We start from the raw sequence: 18,640 nt of genomic DNA, 5'->3' as shown, positions 1-18,640 counted from the left end.
CAGTTCAGAGCATCCTCTTGCTCCAGCTACAGCTCCTCTGTTTATTTGACAAATGTCATTGATGAAGAAAATGTTGTTTTCTTCCCATCCATGGTAAATGCTGGTTTTTCTGCTGAGACTTTAAATCTAGCTCATTCAGCAGCTTGTGCTCTTGTCTAGAACAGTGTTCTCTCTCCTTGTTGTTTTCTCTTTCCCCCTGACTCCAACAGATATTTAACCATTTGGCTTGATATTTCTGATATTTGGTGCCTGGAGCTGCAACTTGCAACAAAACTGTAAAGTCCCTTCTCAGACTTGAAAACAAAACACTTGTACTGACCCTCTTTTTCTTATTTAAGAACACTCTGGTGTCCCCAGGCTTTGAAATAGAATCTTGACTTGCAGCAGGGGAGGGATTTCTCTGACTCCTGTGGCACATAAATTGTTGTAGAGGCCTCTCAGAGCAAATTCTGTATGGACATGTTGTTATGGTTTATTAACAGGTATAGAAATGTTTGGTGTTACAGGTCATGTTCCTTCTGAGAGACTGAAATGGAACCCAAATTTCCCATCCTCTCCTGCTACCACAAATGAGCTTTTTGAAGGTGGTTTCTGTTTCCTGGGAACCATCTTAACCTGTGCTCTTGACCTGCCCTCTCGGGATCAGTTGGTCTCAGAGCTCTGTAATTTTGAAGTCCAGCTCATGATGGAGAAGTGAAGTATCAACAGAACATTGAAATGAGCAGACACTCAGATTATTTTCTTCCTCAGATTCTGTATGAAGTGGAGGCTTCTCTGTTAAGCTGCCTTAAAAATTAATGCATTAATGTTCTCAAAGTACTCAGATACTGTGTGAGAAGAGTAATGATGGAAAGGTTCTCACCCAGCTATTCTGAAAATAGGATAATTTAGTGAAAACTCAGTGTCAGGCATGTCTAACCTTAGCTGGGATGCTGGGAATGCTGGGCCCTGCTGGGCCCCCAGTGCTGGGTGCTGCTCTCAGCTCTTGCACTCAGTCAGGTCCTGTCTCTGCAGCATTCTCCAGGCCAGCTCTGGGATTCTGAGGCCATTTCTCATAACCTCTACATCACCCATCATTATTTCTCCTCCCTTGGCCTCCCTTCCCTGCTCAGGACTGTGGTGCCCATCCCAGCACATGGATCCAGCAGGTTCTGGTTGTGCCTCGCTGTCTGGGCCTGGGTAGAATCCTCACTGGGATCATTTTTTTTGTTTTGAGAAATGCAGTTCATTATTCCTCTCCAATTTAGAAACTCGTGCATCAGGTTACATAGATTTCAGATGGATTTAATCCTGCCTGTCAGTGTGTTTGTAGCTCTTGGCTTTGCAGTGTGCAGATTTAATTGGAGCATTCTGTTCTGTTCCATCTCCCAGGCACCACATGCCACTAAACTCAGGATGGATCATTTCTTGCTATGCTTTAAAGTTTGTGGGGTTTAATCTACTTTTCATCCACCTCTAATTTCATTCAGCCTGTGCTTTTCCTGCATGTCTAGGAGGATGTCTAACACCTATGTGTATCTTTAGGGAAGTCTGAGTGTCCCTCTCTTGCTTTCTTCATTTCCTCAAACCCTCTGTGTGGGACCCCCATATTTTCCTGGAGGGAAGTTGTCTCAGACTGGCCTAATAAAATTGTTCTGGCTACTTCTTGTAGTCTTTTATTCTTCTACCTACTTAAAAAGACATTATCTCAGAATTTTCCAGCCATCAGGTTAGTGGTAGGTCTGTACCACATAATCAGAAAACTGCTGAGGTTGAAAGCGACCTCTCAATTTAGTCCAACCCCACAGTTCCCTCCCTTTTCCCTTTATAACATCAGGGATGACATTCACCATCTTCCCCCTGGTTTCTCACCCACCCTGCTCAGGTTCTCACTGACTTTGAGATGATTTCACCCACTCTGAGTTCCCTTGGGTGAAGTTCATGTCCAAGTGATCTGCCAGTATCCCACAGTTGTGGGCTCTTGTGTCTCTTGTTCTTTTTCTGCTTCTGTTTCCTCTTCTTGCCTGTTTGTCACTTTTATTAATATCAGCTGTCACATAAAATGTCAAGTCTTCACTGGTGTAAAAAAGTATTTAACAGCTTGAACTCAGCATTTGCTGTTGTTAACTCTTTTTCCCCTTGCTGAGAATGGACCAGTGCTTTCTTGCTCTTCTCTAAATTTAACATGAAGTGCTCTGCTCACCCTGAGGCACCTGGATCCAGGGCCAGCCAGGCTGAGGCTGGGCACTGAACTCCTCCTTTGAAGAGAAGAGTGAGCAAATCCCTGACATCTGTCACTCTCCTCCCCTCATTAAAACCGGAGATTGACTTAGGTATCCCCCAGGGATGGAGAGGAAAGTGAAGGAGCTGATGTGTAATTTGTTCATGTGTTGGATTGCTGGATGCAACCTTTGTATCAAAAGGGATGCAGTACAACTGGAAAAACTGGAGGAGGGCAGCAGGTGGGGGGACAGGAAAGCTTCTGGACACAGAGTGAACTGACTTGAAGGACTTGACTCCTGGGAGGGCTGTGAGATAGAGGGCTTCCAAATTCTGCACAGTCACCAAGGAAAATGATTCCCTTTTAGCACTGGAATGTGGAAATGGGAATGTGGCAGGAGGTTTGGAGGGAGGGGAAGGGCCTTTACACCAGACCTGCAGCAAGGAATTTCTGCATGGATGGCCAGAGCCATCAGAGGGTACTGGGAGAGCTTTGCTCCTGCTCCAGGTGGCTGCAGGGGTGTTGGTTGGTGGCATCACCATGGCCTGGTGTCTCCAGTTTGTCCCCAGCTGGGAGCCCTGAGCTGTCCCTGTGCCCCTAGGGTGTCCAGATGTGTTCACGAGGCAGGAAGTGTTCAGCAGGCATTCCCAAATCCCAGCATGTTGGCTTTCTGAGCAGGTGGGGATGATGCAGCTTTATCCCAGAAAGCAGGGAGTGCTGGTGGGATTTGTGTCACTGGCATCCAGGTGGGATGGGCTCTGAACATCCTGGTGTGCTCAGCTTCCCACAGAAGCTGCCTCTGGAATTAGGGATGTTTCTGCAGCTCTCTTAAGAGACTTTTACTCTTTGCTACTGTGCTGACTTCCTTCAGTGCTTGGTTTTGTTTATTTATACTCTTACCAAAATCCCTTTTCCTGAGTGTCCCGATTCTGTTTTTGTAGCCAAAGGCATTCTGTTGGAAGCGTCTCTCAAGCTGATTTATTTTCATTTCTAGCACATTCCCTCAGCAACGGATAAATGCCCTTGTCATAAATCTCATTATTGCCTCCTGATAGATGTGTGCACTGAACTCCTCAGAGCCACTGGGATGTGGTGAGGAATCCGTTTCCAAAGCTCCATGGAGAATTTTACTTTGTCTGCTCTTTCCAGTGGCAAAGGATTTGATAAATTAAAAATCTGGCCATTGAGAAAATAAAAATTCTGGTTTAGGTGTGGCCTTTTCCCTAGCCCAGCTTTGAATTCAAAGCAGGCAGCAGTTCCTTCAGTCTCACTCTGTTGGACTGTCAGTTCCACGGGGAGATAAACGGGAGCCTGGAGGAGCTCTGGCCTTGCAGCATGAGAGGAGAGGGAAATTCCACCCAGCTCCACTTCTAGGGAAATTTTGCCTGTGTGGCAGGTGAAGTCTGGGAACCCTGAACTTCCTGTAACCTGCCCCAAGATGAATGTGCAGAGATAAACATCTCCCTGCTGTGCTGGGGCCTTCCCATCCATGCAGGTTCCTGGTGGTGCATCCGAGTGATCCAATCTCACCAGAATGCTTTGATTTTAATTAAAAGGGGAATTACACTCCCAGGTAGAAAATCCCTGTTCTGCTCAATCTGTTCTTCTGATCTCTCCAATAAATTGAAAGGGAGAATTGAACAAATAAACTTTATCTTGTCTTTGGGCAGGTGATGTTCTGTGTCAAAACAAGAGTTTGACTTCCATTGGTAACACCAGTAACTTTCCTATTCTCAGCAGTTTTTATGAATTTTCCCTTATATTTTGTTTCCATATTTGTATGTTTAGGTTCCTGTTAATGTCCCTATTCAGCCTCTAACTGTCATTGAATGGCATAATTTAAGGATCAGGTTACAGCAATGACCTTTTTTTGGAGCTTATCAAATGATGAGCTGAACTGGTTGGAGATGTCTGCACAGCTGTAATTTGTGGTTAGAAAGATTCTCATAATAGTATTGACATTTGGGCCACATTGGTGAAATCAGCAGAGGGGAGATAAACTTAATCAAAATTCCTGTGTGGTGCAGAGGATCCCACTGTGATTTGAGAGGTAACATTTGGGATTTGTCATCACCTGTCTATTTTAATAAAGTCCTGCTTGTCCTTAAAACTTTGATTTTAGCCAGGTGAACGTGGCTGTAAAAGGAAATGTCTGCTGGAGTTGCTTGTGGCAGTTTTATTTGAATAGGAACTGATTGCTTTGGGCTCAGGTTCTGCCACCTGACTCACACCCTGCTCTCAATGTTGCCCATTCAGCGGCAACCAGCCTTGCAGCAAGTGGTCAGTGATGTCCTCAGGGTCTGGGGGGAGCATGGATTGTCCAGCACAGGCTGAGCTCATCTGGGTCAGGCTGGGGAATTGTCTCAGGGAACCTGCTGGGCTCAGAGCTGGGATTTCTCTGAGGAGGACTCCAGGGAATGGCCTGAGGTTGTGTCACAGGGGAGTTTGGGTTGGGTATCAGGGAAAGGTCCTTCCCCCAGAGGGTGCTGGGCACTGCCCAGGCTCCCAGGGAATGGTCCCAGCCCGAGGCTGCCACAGGAGGGTTTGGACAGCACTGCCAGGGATGCCCAGGGTGGGGCTGTTGGGGGGGTCTGGGCAGGGCCAGGGGCTGCATTGGAGGATCCTTGGGGGTCCCTGCCCACTCAGAGTATTCCAGGATTCCTTTCCCTTTCCTTTTCCCTTGAGCAAGAATGGCCCTGCCTCAGTGGGCTAGGAACAGAGCCCTGACCTGCCAGGGACCTTTGGTGGCCTCTGTAGTCCTTTGGTGGCCTCTGTAGCCCTTTGGTGGCCTTGTGCTGGAGCCCAGGAGCTGTTGGAGCATCACTGTGCTGGGATTTCCCTGCAGAGATCCCTTGTCAGCACCGTCCTGCCTGGTGCTGTTTGGTTACAGAGGAGACCATGTTCCCCCACGGTAACAATGCCTTCCTGACAGGGATTTGACAGGAAGAGCTTTTAATTTTTCTGTGCCTCATTCCCTCCCCTGTGAAATTTGTCTTCACTGCCAGTTTGTATTGTTTATGCTTTTGACTTGCAGATGCCTCAGCGCTGACTCAGGAGCTCTTAGCCATAGCTCTTGATTTCTGTAGTAAATTTTTGATCTGCAGAGAAGCCCAGCAGGATCTCAGCTTTATTGCTGGGCTTACCCAGTGCAGCACTGCTGCTCTCTGGGTTTGGGAGGGATCAGCTGCTCCTCATGGCAGTGTCCACGGAAATTCACTGCAGTGAATGAACAGCCAGAGAGAGAGGGAAGAGAGCATGTAAGGTAACAGGAATTAAGTTATATTGAGCAGTTATCCAGACTGAAATCAATTCTTTATTGCCATAACCTTCGGGAGTAAATGAAATCACAGCAGAGCGTTGGGAAGGTGATCAGGGATAAGTGTTTGTCCTTTACAGGTGGAATTGCCCTGAGGGCTTTGTGGGATGGGGTGAGGTTACTATGGAGCTGAGACAAGCCAGAAACGAGGAGGGAGGTCATCCTGTGGGGTGACAGACAACTCCCTGTGCTCTAAATCCTTAAGCCTGGCAGAAACTGAGCTCAGGTCCCCTCAGTCTGAACTTGGGGCCATCAGTTTTCTGCCTGTTTTTGCTTCTGCTTTTAATGTGCATCCCGAGCACTGCAGGGCTCTTGTTGGGTGGGTCACATTCTTAAAGAAGTCAATCTGCAGAAATAGAGTAAAAAATAGATTTTCATATATTCATTAAAAAGTGGAAAAAACCCTCTGAGTTTGAATCCCACCATTCCCCCAGCACTCCTGAGGCCACCACTTTGCCTTGTGCCCTCTCTCCTCTGAGGATTTCCTGAGTCTGGTGCTCAGTGTTCAGAACCTGATGCTGATACATGATTTCTGCTCTCCTCCTGCAGGGTTTTCCAACAGCAGCTTCCAGGCCAAAGGTTTCATCTTGTGCAGTTAATTTTCCTCCTGGCCAGGTCTGGTCTGAGTGCTGATTAAAGGAAAAAAACCAAACCTGGTTATGGACAAGGACTGGTCCCACAACCTCTCTTGGCACAGTGTGAGACAGGGCATGGGGATATTCAGAGACAGAATATTGATGAAACATGCTGTATATCCACAATTCCACAAATCCTCCAGGAAAACTCTTCTTGTCCTCAGCTGCAGCCTCTCCCAGGAGCTGTGAGCACACCTGGGACACGTGTCCCTCTCACTGACTGGGATGTATCCAGTCTCTGCTTGCAGCACTTGCAGCTCTCTTTCCCTGCCAGAGAGAATTTAAATTCTCATACACAGTGTCCAAAGTCCTGTTATTTGAACAAATTAGAATATTTCAGGTCTTTCTAATTACAGGTCAAGGAATTTGGGCTGTAGGTTCTGTGGTTCTGGTTGGAAGTTTTTTTCCAGTTTTCTCAATATTTATTCTATGAATGTGCAGCCAGAACTGGATGTGTGATGTGGGACTCACCAAAGCCCAGCACAAAGGTCAAAAGTTTGGTGTTATCACAGAATATTCCTCATTTTCTCTTCCAAGAATCAGATGAGTGTGTCTGACCTGTGTGTCTGCCTTGCTTGGTGTGCAGGGTGTGTAAAAAGAATATCTGCAGCCCCAATCTACCTGGGGATGAGCAGCATCCCTGGAACCTCCTCTTGGGGAGAATTATGTTATTCCCACATTTCCCAAGGGATCTCTGGTGCTGTGTGTTCCTGACCAGGAGTTACAGCTCAGTGTGGCTGATGGATGGAGACCACTTGAGTTGTTCTAGGGGTTGTTTTTCCTTGGCCCATCATTGGCTGAAACCAATCCCCCGCAGCCCCTCGGGGCTAGCTCAGTTTCTTGGGAGGCTTTGGGGGAATATTTCAGGGACAGGGCAAAAGATCCAAAAGAGGCTCTTACCCCCAGGGTTGATCCAAGACGTTTATTTCAGGAGGGGAAATGAGGGCAGGAGGCCCGGAGGGCAAGGGAGGTCCAGAAGGAGGGCAAGAGGAAGAAAGAGGGAGGACAGACCCTTATCAAGGCTCTGCCCCAGGGGGATGGCTGGATCTCAGCCAGTTGGGTCAAGAAAGGAAGGAAGGGTCAAACTACATGGTTACAGGCTTCAGGGGTCCTGGGGAAAAAACCATTCCCCAGAGAAATACAACAATTGGCATGACTCTGATCCAACCTGTGTTTGAATTCCTGTGACAGAGGCACCGAGCAGAGCTCAGGCCCAGCTCCCTGCAGAGGTGCCTCCCTCATGCTCCGTGGCTGTCCCCATCCTCTCTCAGCCTGTCACCTGTCCTTGCAGGCTGCAAGCACGTCAAGGGCATCCTCCTGTACGGGCCCCCGGGCTGCGGGAAGACGCTGATGGCACGGCAGATCGGGAAGATGCTCAATGCCAGGGAGCCCAAGGTGGTCAACGGGCCCGAAATCCTCAACAAATACGTGGGAGAGTCTGAGGCCAACATCCGCAAGCTGTTTGCTGATGCAGAGGAGGAGCAGAGGAGGGTGAGGACACAGCAATGGGGGTGCTGGGAATGTCCCTGGAATCTGCAAATTACTGCCTGCATTAAAGGCATTAAAGGCAGAGTCACTGCTTGGCTTGGGGTTGTGGTCATTCCTGGTGAGTCGTGGAGTGTTGGGGTTGTGCAGGCTCACACACCTTGGAAGCTGGAAAGGCAGCTGGGCTCCAGGCAGCTCTGCAGGCAGGGACAGTGTGCTGAGATTCCATACACAATTATTTGGGAGTAATACAGCAGTGCCCACAGTGCCCACCCTGCTTGCTTTGGGTCATGTGCTGTCACCTGCTCAAAAAGTCCTTAAAAACCTCAGATTGTACAAATTTTCCTCTTGTGGGTGGTTTTTTTGTTGTTGTTGTTTATTTTTTTTTTTTTTTTGGTTTGGTTTGGGTTTTTTTGTTTTTGTTTTGTGGGTAAGTCATAATTGAATCTGTATGGATTTTTCTTGCTAAATTAAGCTGGCACATCAGCTTTCAGGGTTTCAGATTTTTAGGTTGCAGGTATATTGGTGATTGATGGAGAGACGGGAAGACTGATTCATGATCAGAATTCGATTTTACTCAGGTTTTCCAAGTCTTATCTACCATTTCAGTGAGGTTAATAATTTCTACTACAATAATTAAGTTAAAAAATCATACAAGCAACTTACACATTTTACAACATCTTTATCGTAGGGGGTTGATTGAATCTTTTCCCTTAAGCAGGTTTAATCCCATCTTCTCGTAAGCTCAAAGTTCTGTTTGTCCTTGCCACGGCATCCTAGTCACCAGACTAGTTATACTAATTAAATCTGTCTTACTCCCAGACTTGTGTATTCCCACACAGGTATGTCGTAGCACTTGAGGTGTTATAATCAATACATGGTTAATTTTTCTCAGCAGAAAGGATGAAAACAATGTCTTAAAACTAGAGATCTTTGAAACTGGAAGCGGAGATAAAGATTCTGTTTTTTCCAGTGATTTTTTTATCCACTGCTTTAGCTGGCTTTCAAAACCTCAGTCTTTAATTGCATGGTGAGAGTACTTCTTTCACGTGTGCTACGGTAATTTTTCTCTCCTGTGGATCACTTGAACATGATAGATTTTCTGGTAAGGAAAATCAAATGTCAGGCTAGTCACAGTTAAATACAGGTAAGTCTTTTCAGCAGTCATTAGCAAATGATCCCTTAATTTTATTCAGCTCACAAGATGCAGATTTTGGTGGTGACTTGAAATAATTTCATTTCTTCAGCAGAAGGTTTATTAGTCAGTCAATCAGCTCTGTGTGGTAACACAGACCCACGTGAGCAGTCTCCTGCTCCCTGGTGGTTGCAGGATCTCTGGGAGCTGCTTTCCCTTGGCAATAACACACCTGTTAAAATACAATACTGGATATTGGCTGCAGGGGCTGGGCCTGATGACAGCTGGGAGATTAAAAAGGTCTCCAAAAGGTTGGCATTGTGCTGTCTGTGTCTGGGGCAGATTGCCAGGGCCAGCACATTCACCCAGTGATAACATGGTCTGCACTGGCCACAAAAGACGTTTTAGAGGTGGAATTTGAAGGGAAAAAGCTTCATAATGCAGTCACAAAAAATATCCTGTTCTCTTACCAGCTGCAACTGCCTCACCCCTGAGTGAACCTGGAAATGGCCGTTCTGGGTCTGACTGGCGCAGAGAGACTGGGCTCCTTAAAATATATTATCAACAAAGCTGCTCTGGCAAGCTGTGTATTTACTAACTTCAGTCCAGCCTGGGGTGTTCCCACCCTGGTGCCTCCCTCTCTCCACAGACAAGCCTTGTTCCCTGTCCCTGGTACCTGTCCCTTTCCCAGGTACTGAGGGCTGAGAGCCTTTGAGCTCCGTGTTCCAGCTTTGCTCAGCCTCGTGCTCTTTGCTGCAACTTGTGTACCTGCAAAGTCCTGGGTTTGGGCAGAGCCCCCTGAGCCCTCTGGGCTGGAGATGGGCAGGATGTTTCCCTGGAAAGGGGTGAGATACACACACACATGTGTGACGCTGAGCACACAGGGAATGTCAGTGCTGTGTCTGTGTGCCTGAGCTCAGGGCGAGGTCACTGTTGATTTTGGATTGCTCTCAGCAATCAGCCTGGTGACATTCCTGACTTGTGCTCTCTCCCACAGCTTGGAGCCAACAGTGGGGTGCACATCATCATTTTTGATGAGATTGATGCCATCTGCAAGCAGAGGGGCAGCATGGCCGGCAGCACTGGCGTGCACGACACCGTGGTGAACCAGCTGCTCTCCAAAATCGATGGCGTGGAGCAGCTCAACAACATCCTGGTCATTGGTACGTGGGGCTGCCTTGCTCTGTCCTGAGGGCTGGCTGAGCACTGCTGCTGTTTGCCTCACTGCAGGTCACCTGAGGTGCCATGGCTGCTGTTGGAGCAGCAGCAGCAGGTTTAAAGGGAGATGCTGCTGTGGTTGACAGATATTGCTGCTTTCAGTAATTTCCTTATTTAATTTTTGATAAGGAGGGTTTCATAGCGTAGAGAAACCTGCAAGGACTGACAGAATTGATGTATCAGCCTGTGGGGGAGTGGGGCTGCTCCAGCTGTGTTTGTCCTGCTGCAGGAACCCTGCAGGCACTCCACAAGGACAGACAGAGCCACAAGCACAGGTTTGATCCCTGCCCTGACTCTCCCTCCCAGCATTCCAGAAGATGATGATTCCAGATGCCTCCAGTTGGTTTTCTTGGGACTCTTGGAGTCCTTGGCTCTATGGGCTGTAGCAGGGGCTGGAAGCCCACTGAGGAAGCTCAGATAACAGTGTTTTGTTTTTATCTTTGACTTTAGGAATGACCAACAGACCTGACCTGATTGATGAGGCCCTGCTGAGGCCGGGGAGGCTGGAGGTGAAGATGGAGATTGGTAAGCACACTGCAGATCCCAGCTCCTCAACTCCATGAACCTGTAGCAGCAAAGCAAATACAGATCATAATGTGAGCAATCCCTGGGATGGCTCAGGTGCTAAACTTCCTGCAGCTCCCTCCAGAACACAAATTAAATCAGACCAATAAAATACCACTTTGGACTTTCCTCCTGATAAACCTGATCTCAGTTCCTGCCCAGCAGGGTGGGCAGGGATAGTCAGACAGGACCCTGAATCTCTTCTCTGAAGGAAAGGAGGCAAATAATGGTACCAGGTCATTCCTGGGTGGAAATTGCAGGAGAGCCAGGCAAGAGCAGTGAGTGAAGTAAAAGTGGGCCAAGAGCTTGGCTTGCCATTTCATCTGGCAACTGGAAAAGCAGCTGTTTGTCAGTCACTAGAAAGAGACCTTTGTAACTGTGCACATCTGCCTCCCCCCAGTGTGGGGTAAATTAGGGAATATCTGATCATGTAGGCTTCATTAAGAAAGTATGCCCAGATCATCTCAGATGCATGAGAGCAAATCACTGTATTTGAGATCAGAATTTGGTCAGTGAAGGTTGTGGTGGACCCTAAAGGGTGACTGGCTTGGGGGCTCAGTGCTAAGGTGACAGTTCACTGCAGAAAGATGGAGCAGAGAACACCCTGGGACTGGTGAACAGCTCAGTGATCCTGGAATAAATGACCAGGTGACAAGGACTGAATGCTCCTGGGAACTGTGCACACTGTAAAATGTCTGCTCACATCCCCTCAGCACAAACACGAACCAGTGCAAATATTTGATCCTTGGAGCAGAGGCTGGAAGGAGCTGAGCACAGTGGGGCTCAGGATGATGTGCCAGACTGACAGGTTACACTTCTAAGAGCAGGATCTTCTGTGTCACCCATTGTGTGCTTCAGAAGGGACTTGCTAAGGTGCAGGCTGGGAAATGATCACCTCAGCTCATGGAAAGGAACATTTTATAGGAATGATATGGGCAACGTGAAGAGAGAAGTCAAGGCTCTGGGTTTTGGGAGAGTAAACTTTCAGTTGATTCAGGAATTAGTGGATGTGACCCCTTGGGAAAGGGCACTCAGGGCTACAGGAGCAGAGCAGATTTTACCAGGGCTTGCAGAGACTTTAATGGGCAGAAGGCAGGGTCAGATGGGATATGAGGAAGAAATCTGTTATGGGAAGGATGAGGAGGCCCTTGCACAGTTTTCCCAGAGCAGCTGTGGCTGCCCCTGGATCCCTGGAAGTGTCCAAAGCCAGACTGGCCAGGGCTTAGGAGCAGCCTGGGGTAGTGGAAGGTGTCCCTGCCCATGGCAGGGGGTGGGACTGGATGGGCTTTAAGGTTCCATCAACCCAAACCATTCCATGTTAACTGCAAGGTGGGAGCTGGATTGAGGGATGCCAGAAGAATGACCAGATTGTCATTCCTGGAAATCTCAGAGCAACTGACTTGAGGGAACCCTGAGGAAAGAAACTCAACCTTGTGCTTTTCTCTCTGATTTGGTGGTGGCACTGCTCAGTTTAGCAATTAATGTAACTGAATGTTCTCAGTGAAAAGCATCATCAGATACCCTCACTGTAAGTGCAAGCTGCTGGTGGTGAGAAGGGCCCTTGGCAGGAAGGGAGGCTGAGGGGAGGCCCAGGGGGATTTGCAGTGCTGTGCTCAGGGTTGGGTGTGTTCTGTTCCCCATCCCAGGCCTGCCAGATGAGAAGGGTCGATTCCAGATCCTCCACATTCACACGGTGAGGATGAGGGAGCACCAGCTGCTGGCTGAGGATGTGGACATTGCAGAGCTGGCAGTGGAGACCAAAAACTTCAGTGGTGCTGAGCTAGAAGGTTTGGTTCGAGCTGCTCAGTCCACTGCCATGAACAGACACATTAAGGTCAGTCCTGTCATCTCCTGCTGGGGCAAAAAAGGGAAAATAATTACATTTGGAGTATTGAATGTTTCATCCAGAGGGACAGTGGCCTATCAGTGTACCTTAGGAGATGAAATTCATGTGGGCACCACCTTTTCCCTGTGCTTCTTCTTCATTCTGAATTCCCTCTTCCCTCTCCTGCCCTCCAAGTGCCTCTTGCCCAGCTTGGTGGGGTGGAAGGGCTGGGTTTTGAGGATGATTTGATAAAAACTGGAAGTCTTGAGCACAGTTTGTGCAGTGGACCCAGGAGACAAGGTGGGAATTAGAAGAGCCATTTTTAGGGAGGCTCTGCTGGAGCCTGTGCAGCTCAGTGTGTTCATAAATGTTCTGTAAGGAGGGGGAGGTTACAACCTCAGAGCTGGTCTGGGGGCATAAAGACAAAGGTCACCAGTGGAGATCTGCAGGGGGCATTTGGAAGGAGGTCAGTGCACAAGATGCCAGTGAATTTTAGCTGTCCACTGGGAGAGAGACCTCAAACAGGTGGAGACAGGGGTGGGGACTGACCTGACCATCACCTGGGGTCAAGCTCTTGGAGCTGGAATAGTCTGGAAATCCCAGCTCAGTCGCTGTCAGTGAAAACAGCAAAATAACAAGGTTAGAATTTACCATGAGAGGTAAAGAGCAGAAGTGGGGCTGTGATTACACCATGGATAAAATCCCTGGTGTACTTGGATCATACTTTGTGTATGGAATGGCAGCAGGGGGTCAGAGGTACAGAAGGGTTTTCTTTGGAAAAATGATTAAATTAGGATTCCTCAGCCTGAAGGAAGCACGGGGAAGGGTTATGGAGAGTGTGAGTGTGCTGAGATCAGGGAATGTTCACTGTTTCCTAATGCAAGGACCGGAAGAGCAGAGGAGATGTGCTTTGTGTGGAGAAGTGTTTCAGCTGTGGAAGGAATCCTTTGCTCCAAATCTTGCTTGAATTCAGAGGCCTTTGTACAAAGTCTTCCACTGCAAATCAGTGCTGACATGGTGATCACCCCACGTCCACTGATTGATGCAACGTTCCCGATTCCCTCTGTTCTCTGGGAGTGCTTCCCTGCCTTCCCAGTCCTGCTGGCTGGGGGGGGTCAGTGTGTCTTCACGGGAGAGCTCAGGGCCATGAAATGTCAGGGGTGTGAGGGCAGATGCAAAGCTCAGTATTCAGTGGTGTTGAAATATGAGATGATGAGGTGGTGAGGAAGGAGCCTGAGGCACAGCCCCTGCTCCCCTGGCCAGGGCTGGGGCAGCTCCTGCAGGGAGAAGCCCTGGACATCAATCCCACAGCACAGAGCTGGTGTTTAGTAAAAATCTGCTCAGCCTCAAATGTGGAGAGCAAATCACACTTTCATTTAAGTGAGAAATCATTCGCTGCTTAGACATTTATATCTCCTGGGAGTGCTCTTTCTAGAGGAAAAAATTACTCTTCCTGCTAATTAGTCTTGTATAACCATAATACTTGACAAGTTATTGTTTCATGTAGCAAAAAAAAACCCACAGACATCATCACTTTCTCATTTTCTTTTGCTCTGTCTCAAAAAAAAAATCAGCACTTCTGGATTCTTCCTTTTGCAGGCAAAACATTTTCCTTAAATAATTAATTCTGCTTATAGTTGATGTTTTCTCAGTGCTTAAGTTTTGGGTGGATTTGGGGAGCGTTGGTGTTTTGATCTATTCCCTGTTGTGCCAAGAAGTCACCTGGGAAAAGGGGAGATGGCAATGTGCAAATGTGAAAGAGCAGTCCCCTCCTCTGGGGCAGTTTGTGAGCCACATCTCAGAAATGTATGGATGTGTTTTCCACATGGGAAGTGGCCACGTGCTGTTTGCTTTTCAAACACTTTGACATAGTAATTTTGGGTAATATTCTTTATTCTGAAGTTGCTTTTAGCTAAATGATGCAGTAAAGTACTTTATTCTTTCCTACAAGTACTGAGAATTTAAAATATACATCATAGGCCTGACCTAGTTTTCAGAAGCACCTGTGAGAAGCAGGAGCACGAATGGAAAATGCAGGGGCATTGTCTCCTGAATTATTTGAGCTCTTGTGATTATCTCTCAAAGTGTGTGTGTCAAAAATTAAAACATGAGCTCATTAAAGGTTGAGGAGGTAAGAGCCCCCCTGGTTTTAAGTGTACACACAACTTCAGGAATATATTGAGTGTTTCAGGTACCTTCACATGACTCTGCAAAGTAGAAAAGTGATCATCTGTACTAAAGGCCCACTTAGTTGTATATTTGGCACCCTGTGTTTGTGCTTGGTGGGTGTTCTTGGGAGAAGGGACTCTCATTTCAGCCATCCTTGGGCTGTGTGTCTGGCACAGGAGGATTGGCCAGGCTGGGTTCTTGTAGCTGCTGTTTAGGGGCTGCATTTGCTGCTCATCAAGACAAGCACCATGTCATTATTTTTACTGTTATTTTTCCTTCCCATACTCAGGGGCACTCTGTTCTTGCAGGTCCCTTTCAGAGGGCAATGTTTGAGACGTGTCTTTGAGAGTTAAATGTAGTTGATTTGTCTCAGTTCCCAGCTCTGAAGGGTGCCTGTGTAATCCCAGTAAGTTCTAGGAGTTTGGACTGGCACCAGTCTGAGCCTCACTGACTCCTGGTTTGCAGCACAGCAGCAGAAGCAAGGATGGACCAGAGCTTCAGTCCTGTTCTTAGCTGGGGTCACAGACACCCTCTGCCCTTCAGCATCACCAGTGGGCTGGGACAGCTCCCCTGAAAGGCTCTGTGGGGCTGGGATGTGGCTGTGACTCTTGGAGTGGGGATAGTTCCAGCAGATGCCCCAACAGAAGCATTTTTCTCACTGATCCAGACCAGCCACATGGCTGGGGCTGTGGAGGGAAGCTGGGGAGGAGCTGTGTGGTATTGCTGGACCTCAGTGTCCTTTTATTGCCTTTCTAGGCCAGCAACAAAGTGGAGGTGGACATGGAGAAGGCAGAGAGCCTGCGTGTGACCAGAGGAGACTTCTTTGCGTCCTTGGAGAACGATATCAAACCCGTGAGTGGGCACTGGGGGCCTGCAGGACCAGCCACAGTGCAGTCAGTGATGGGAGGAGCAGCTTCCTTTGGGATCACACAGCAGTGCTGCCTCATGTCCTGTGCTGGGAGAGTGGGGAGCTCTGAGCTCTGTGTGCCTGTTCCTACCTGGAGAGTCATAAAGAGAACTAGAACAGATAAAGAACAGCTGGGGGGTTCTTCTCCTTGTCACTGCTTTCCCTTTTAGGCCACTTCAGTTCCTGGGTGACAGCTTTACCCTGGGCTGTAGGAGGAGGTTTAAGCCTCATTTCTGAGAATTGTCTCCACACAGTGTGGAGTCAGAACCCACTGGGAACTTGCACTGACTGGAACTGGTTGTGAGGGCGTATGAAAAGATGTTTCTGAACGTGTCTGGTCTCCACCTGTGTTCAGCCCTCTGAGCTGGAATGCTGTGAGTCACTAGGGCTGTGACTGCCTCACTTCCAGAGCCTTGCTCCTGGTCATTCTTGTTTAATGGTTTCATGGTTTTCTGATGGGATGAAACATTTTTTAGTGAAATGTTCCCTCTCTTCTGCAGGCGTTTGGCACCAACCAGGAAGACTATGCCAGCTACATCATGAACGGGATCATTAAGTGGGGGGACCCAGTCACGAGGGTGTTGGATGATGGGGAGCTGCTGGTCCAGCAGACCAAGAACAGTGACCGCACTCCGCTGGTCAGCGTGCTGCTGGAAGGTACAGCTGAGGGAAACCCCCTTCTGATGTGCTGCTGTCAGCTGTCCCCTGCTCACCTCTGACACCCTGCACCTGCAGGAAACACCGTGGGGGAGAAATGGAACTGGGCTCTTTCAGTTGGCTTGGATGAAATTGCTCTGGCTATTAAAACTGTCTCCTCCGCCAGAGGGAATCCTGTCCTTGGAACAAGGGAGAAGGGAATGTACCCAGTTAATCACCAAAATGTACCCAGTGGATAATCTGAGTTTGGCTGGTTTACAGGGGAGATGCCTCTAGCTGAGTCAGTTGTCTGAAGTCACTGGAGAGCTCATCAGTGCAATTAGCTGAGTTCAAACATTTAGGTGTCTCTGTCAGTTAAAGGCGGATTTTCCTCCATCCAGACTATTACTGACTAAGGAGAGTTTCTACGTATGGGAAACTGGTTCCAGTATTGGAGGAGAATTTGTTATATTGGAGGAGAATTTCTTGTTTGTCTCTTCCATTTTTCCTTTCCTGAAGTCCAGTAATATGGGTTACCACCGTTGCTTGTGGTCAGTAGCTTTGGAGTTAACCCTGAGTAATTCTTTGTGTTAGTGCCCAGCAATTCCTTCTGTCCCTCCAAACTGATTCATGTTGGGTGCATGGATTCAGGTGTGTCTGTGGTGTCTGAATTATCCTCGTGTCTGTTCAGGCAAATAATATTGTCTTTGCCAGTGGTTCCCTGGTGTTCCTGCTGCTGACTTGTTTGCCAAGGTGCCAGCAGAGGTTGTACTGAGACAGGACATAAGCTTAAGAAATTTATCCAAATCACACTGACACGTTTTGGTGCCATGGCTGCTCCTACAGAAAGTGTAATGTCCTCCCTTGTGTCATGGCAAATCATTCTGCATATGCTCAAGTAGTTCCATTAATTGCCTTCGTGTGGAGGAGTGGGCTGTACTGGGAGTTAGTGTGTTCCTTCTGCAAGCAAGAAAACCACTCATTTCACACTGCAGATGCCTCTGGATGGAATTCTAAACATACCCTGAAGTATCATCCATGCTGAGCATTGTCAGAGCTGTTTTCTCCTTGTTTATTCCTTGTTTGTCCTCTGCTTCAGGCCCCCCTCACAGTGGGAAGACTGCTTTAGCAGCAAAAATAGCAGAAGAATCCAACTTCCCCTTTATCAAGATCTGTTCTCCTGATAAGATGATTGGGTTTTCTGAAACAGCCAAGTGCCAGGCCATGAAGAAGGTAGGTGTGTGTCCTCCTCTGTGCCTGGTGACAGCCCAGCTCTGGGTTCTCTCATGGAGGAAAAGGTGAATTACTTTTGGGATGGTGTTTTCTGCTCTCTCTAGGTCTGGAAATCCTGTGTGTATTTATTTATAAAGTTGAATGTATCACAGAGTTGTAGAATGGTTTGGGTTGGGAAGGACCTTAAAGCCCATCCAGATCCACCCTCTGCCATGGGCAGAGACACCTCCCACTGTCCCAGGCTGCCCCAAGCCCTGTCCAGCCTGGCCTTGGACACTCCCAGGGATGGGGCAGCCACAGCTGCTCTGGGCACCCTGTGCCAGGGCCTGCCCACCCTCACAGGGAACAATTCCTTCCTCATATCCCATCTATCCCTGTCCTCTGGCAGTGGGAAGCCATTCCCTGTGTCCTGTCACTCCAGACTCTTGTCACGGTGTTTTTGGGGCACTGAGTGACTTCAGGAAGTTTTCAAGGCTCTGTCCTGGTGTGTGATCCTGGCAAACAACGCAGCAGGACACATCTGGGATGAGCAGCTCTGGAGCTCTGCCTGTGAAGGGGGAGGCAGGAAGGGCTTGGGGCTGCACTTAGGGAGAACAGATCCTGTCTGAGTGGGGCTGGGACTCGTTCTCAGGTGGGTCTTTGATTAAACAGGAGCTTTAACACCCTGGGGAGCCGGGGAATGTGAAGGAGTTGAACATTTGCATTTCCTGAAGCAGCCCAGCACTCACTCTTCAGATGAATGTACTGAATGGAGCATGTGAGCTGAATGTTGCTCTGAGAGATTGGTGCAGGTTGTAGAGTTTATGAGGGAAGGAAGCTTCTTAGGAGAAGCAATGAAAGTCCAGTTTGGGACTTGGATTTCAAAAGGAGCCTTAGGATTGACTGGAATCAGGGATGGCTGGAGGCAGGGCTGCAGCACCACTGCTGTCCTTAGTGCTGCCTCCTGCTCACCCCCAGAGCTGTGCAGGACACTCTGTGCTGCTCAGGAAGGTGGCTGGGGCTGAGATCCACACCTGAGTCAGGCCCTTCTCCCTGCAGATGCTGTTCTGGACAGTACTCAGTGTCCAGCCTGAGGAGAAAAGCTTCACAGCTGTGTTACAGCTGGGGAGGTTCTCTGTGTGTGTGTTACATTATCAGTGTTGCCCCAGCTCCAAAAACAGAGGAACAGTGTTACAGTGAACCTCATGGCAGCTGCTTGTTGCCAAGGGTGGGGGGTAAATGAATAAATAAACAGAATTTGTGGAGATAGCAGTGTCTTATTGCCTGCTGGGAGTCTAATCTCTCTTTACCTGCCTGTTTCATTCTCAGATTATTCCT

The 18,640-nt window shown here is 48.3% G+C and overlaps 1 protein-coding gene across 2 annotated transcripts in view; it reads left to right on the top strand.

The window, feature by feature from the left end:
• Nucleotides 1-18,640, top strand: part of NSF (N-ethylmaleimide sensitive factor, vesicle fusing ATPase) — a 73,806-nt gene that overhangs the window by 35,963 nt on the left and 19,203 nt on the right. For both annotated transcript variants that reach the window (XM_066336960.1, XM_066336961.1), the window contains exons 9-15: nt 7,443-7,642; nt 9,769-9,934; nt 10,440-10,514; nt 12,200-12,387; nt 15,304-15,399; nt 15,955-16,111; nt 17,190-17,323. In XM_066336960.1, coding sequence (XP_066193057.1) covers nt 7,443-7,642; nt 9,769-9,934; nt 10,440-10,514; nt 12,200-12,387; nt 15,304-15,399; nt 15,955-16,111; nt 17,190-17,323 — 1,016 coding nt within the window. The remainder of the gene's footprint in view (nt 1-7,442; nt 7,643-9,768; nt 9,935-10,439; nt 10,515-12,199; nt 12,388-15,303; nt 15,400-15,954; nt 16,112-17,189; nt 17,324-18,640) is intronic.

The sequence above is a fragment of the Sylvia atricapilla genome, chromosome 27 (genome assembly GCF_009819655.1).
Source record: "Sylvia atricapilla isolate bSylAtr1 chromosome 27, bSylAtr1.pri, whole genome shotgun sequence".
Taxonomy (NCBI): domain Eukaryota; kingdom Metazoa; phylum Chordata; class Aves; order Passeriformes; family Sylviidae; genus Sylvia; species Sylvia atricapilla.
Note: the sequence above shows the minus strand (reverse complement) of the source record. Positions and strands in the feature narration are given on the sequence as shown.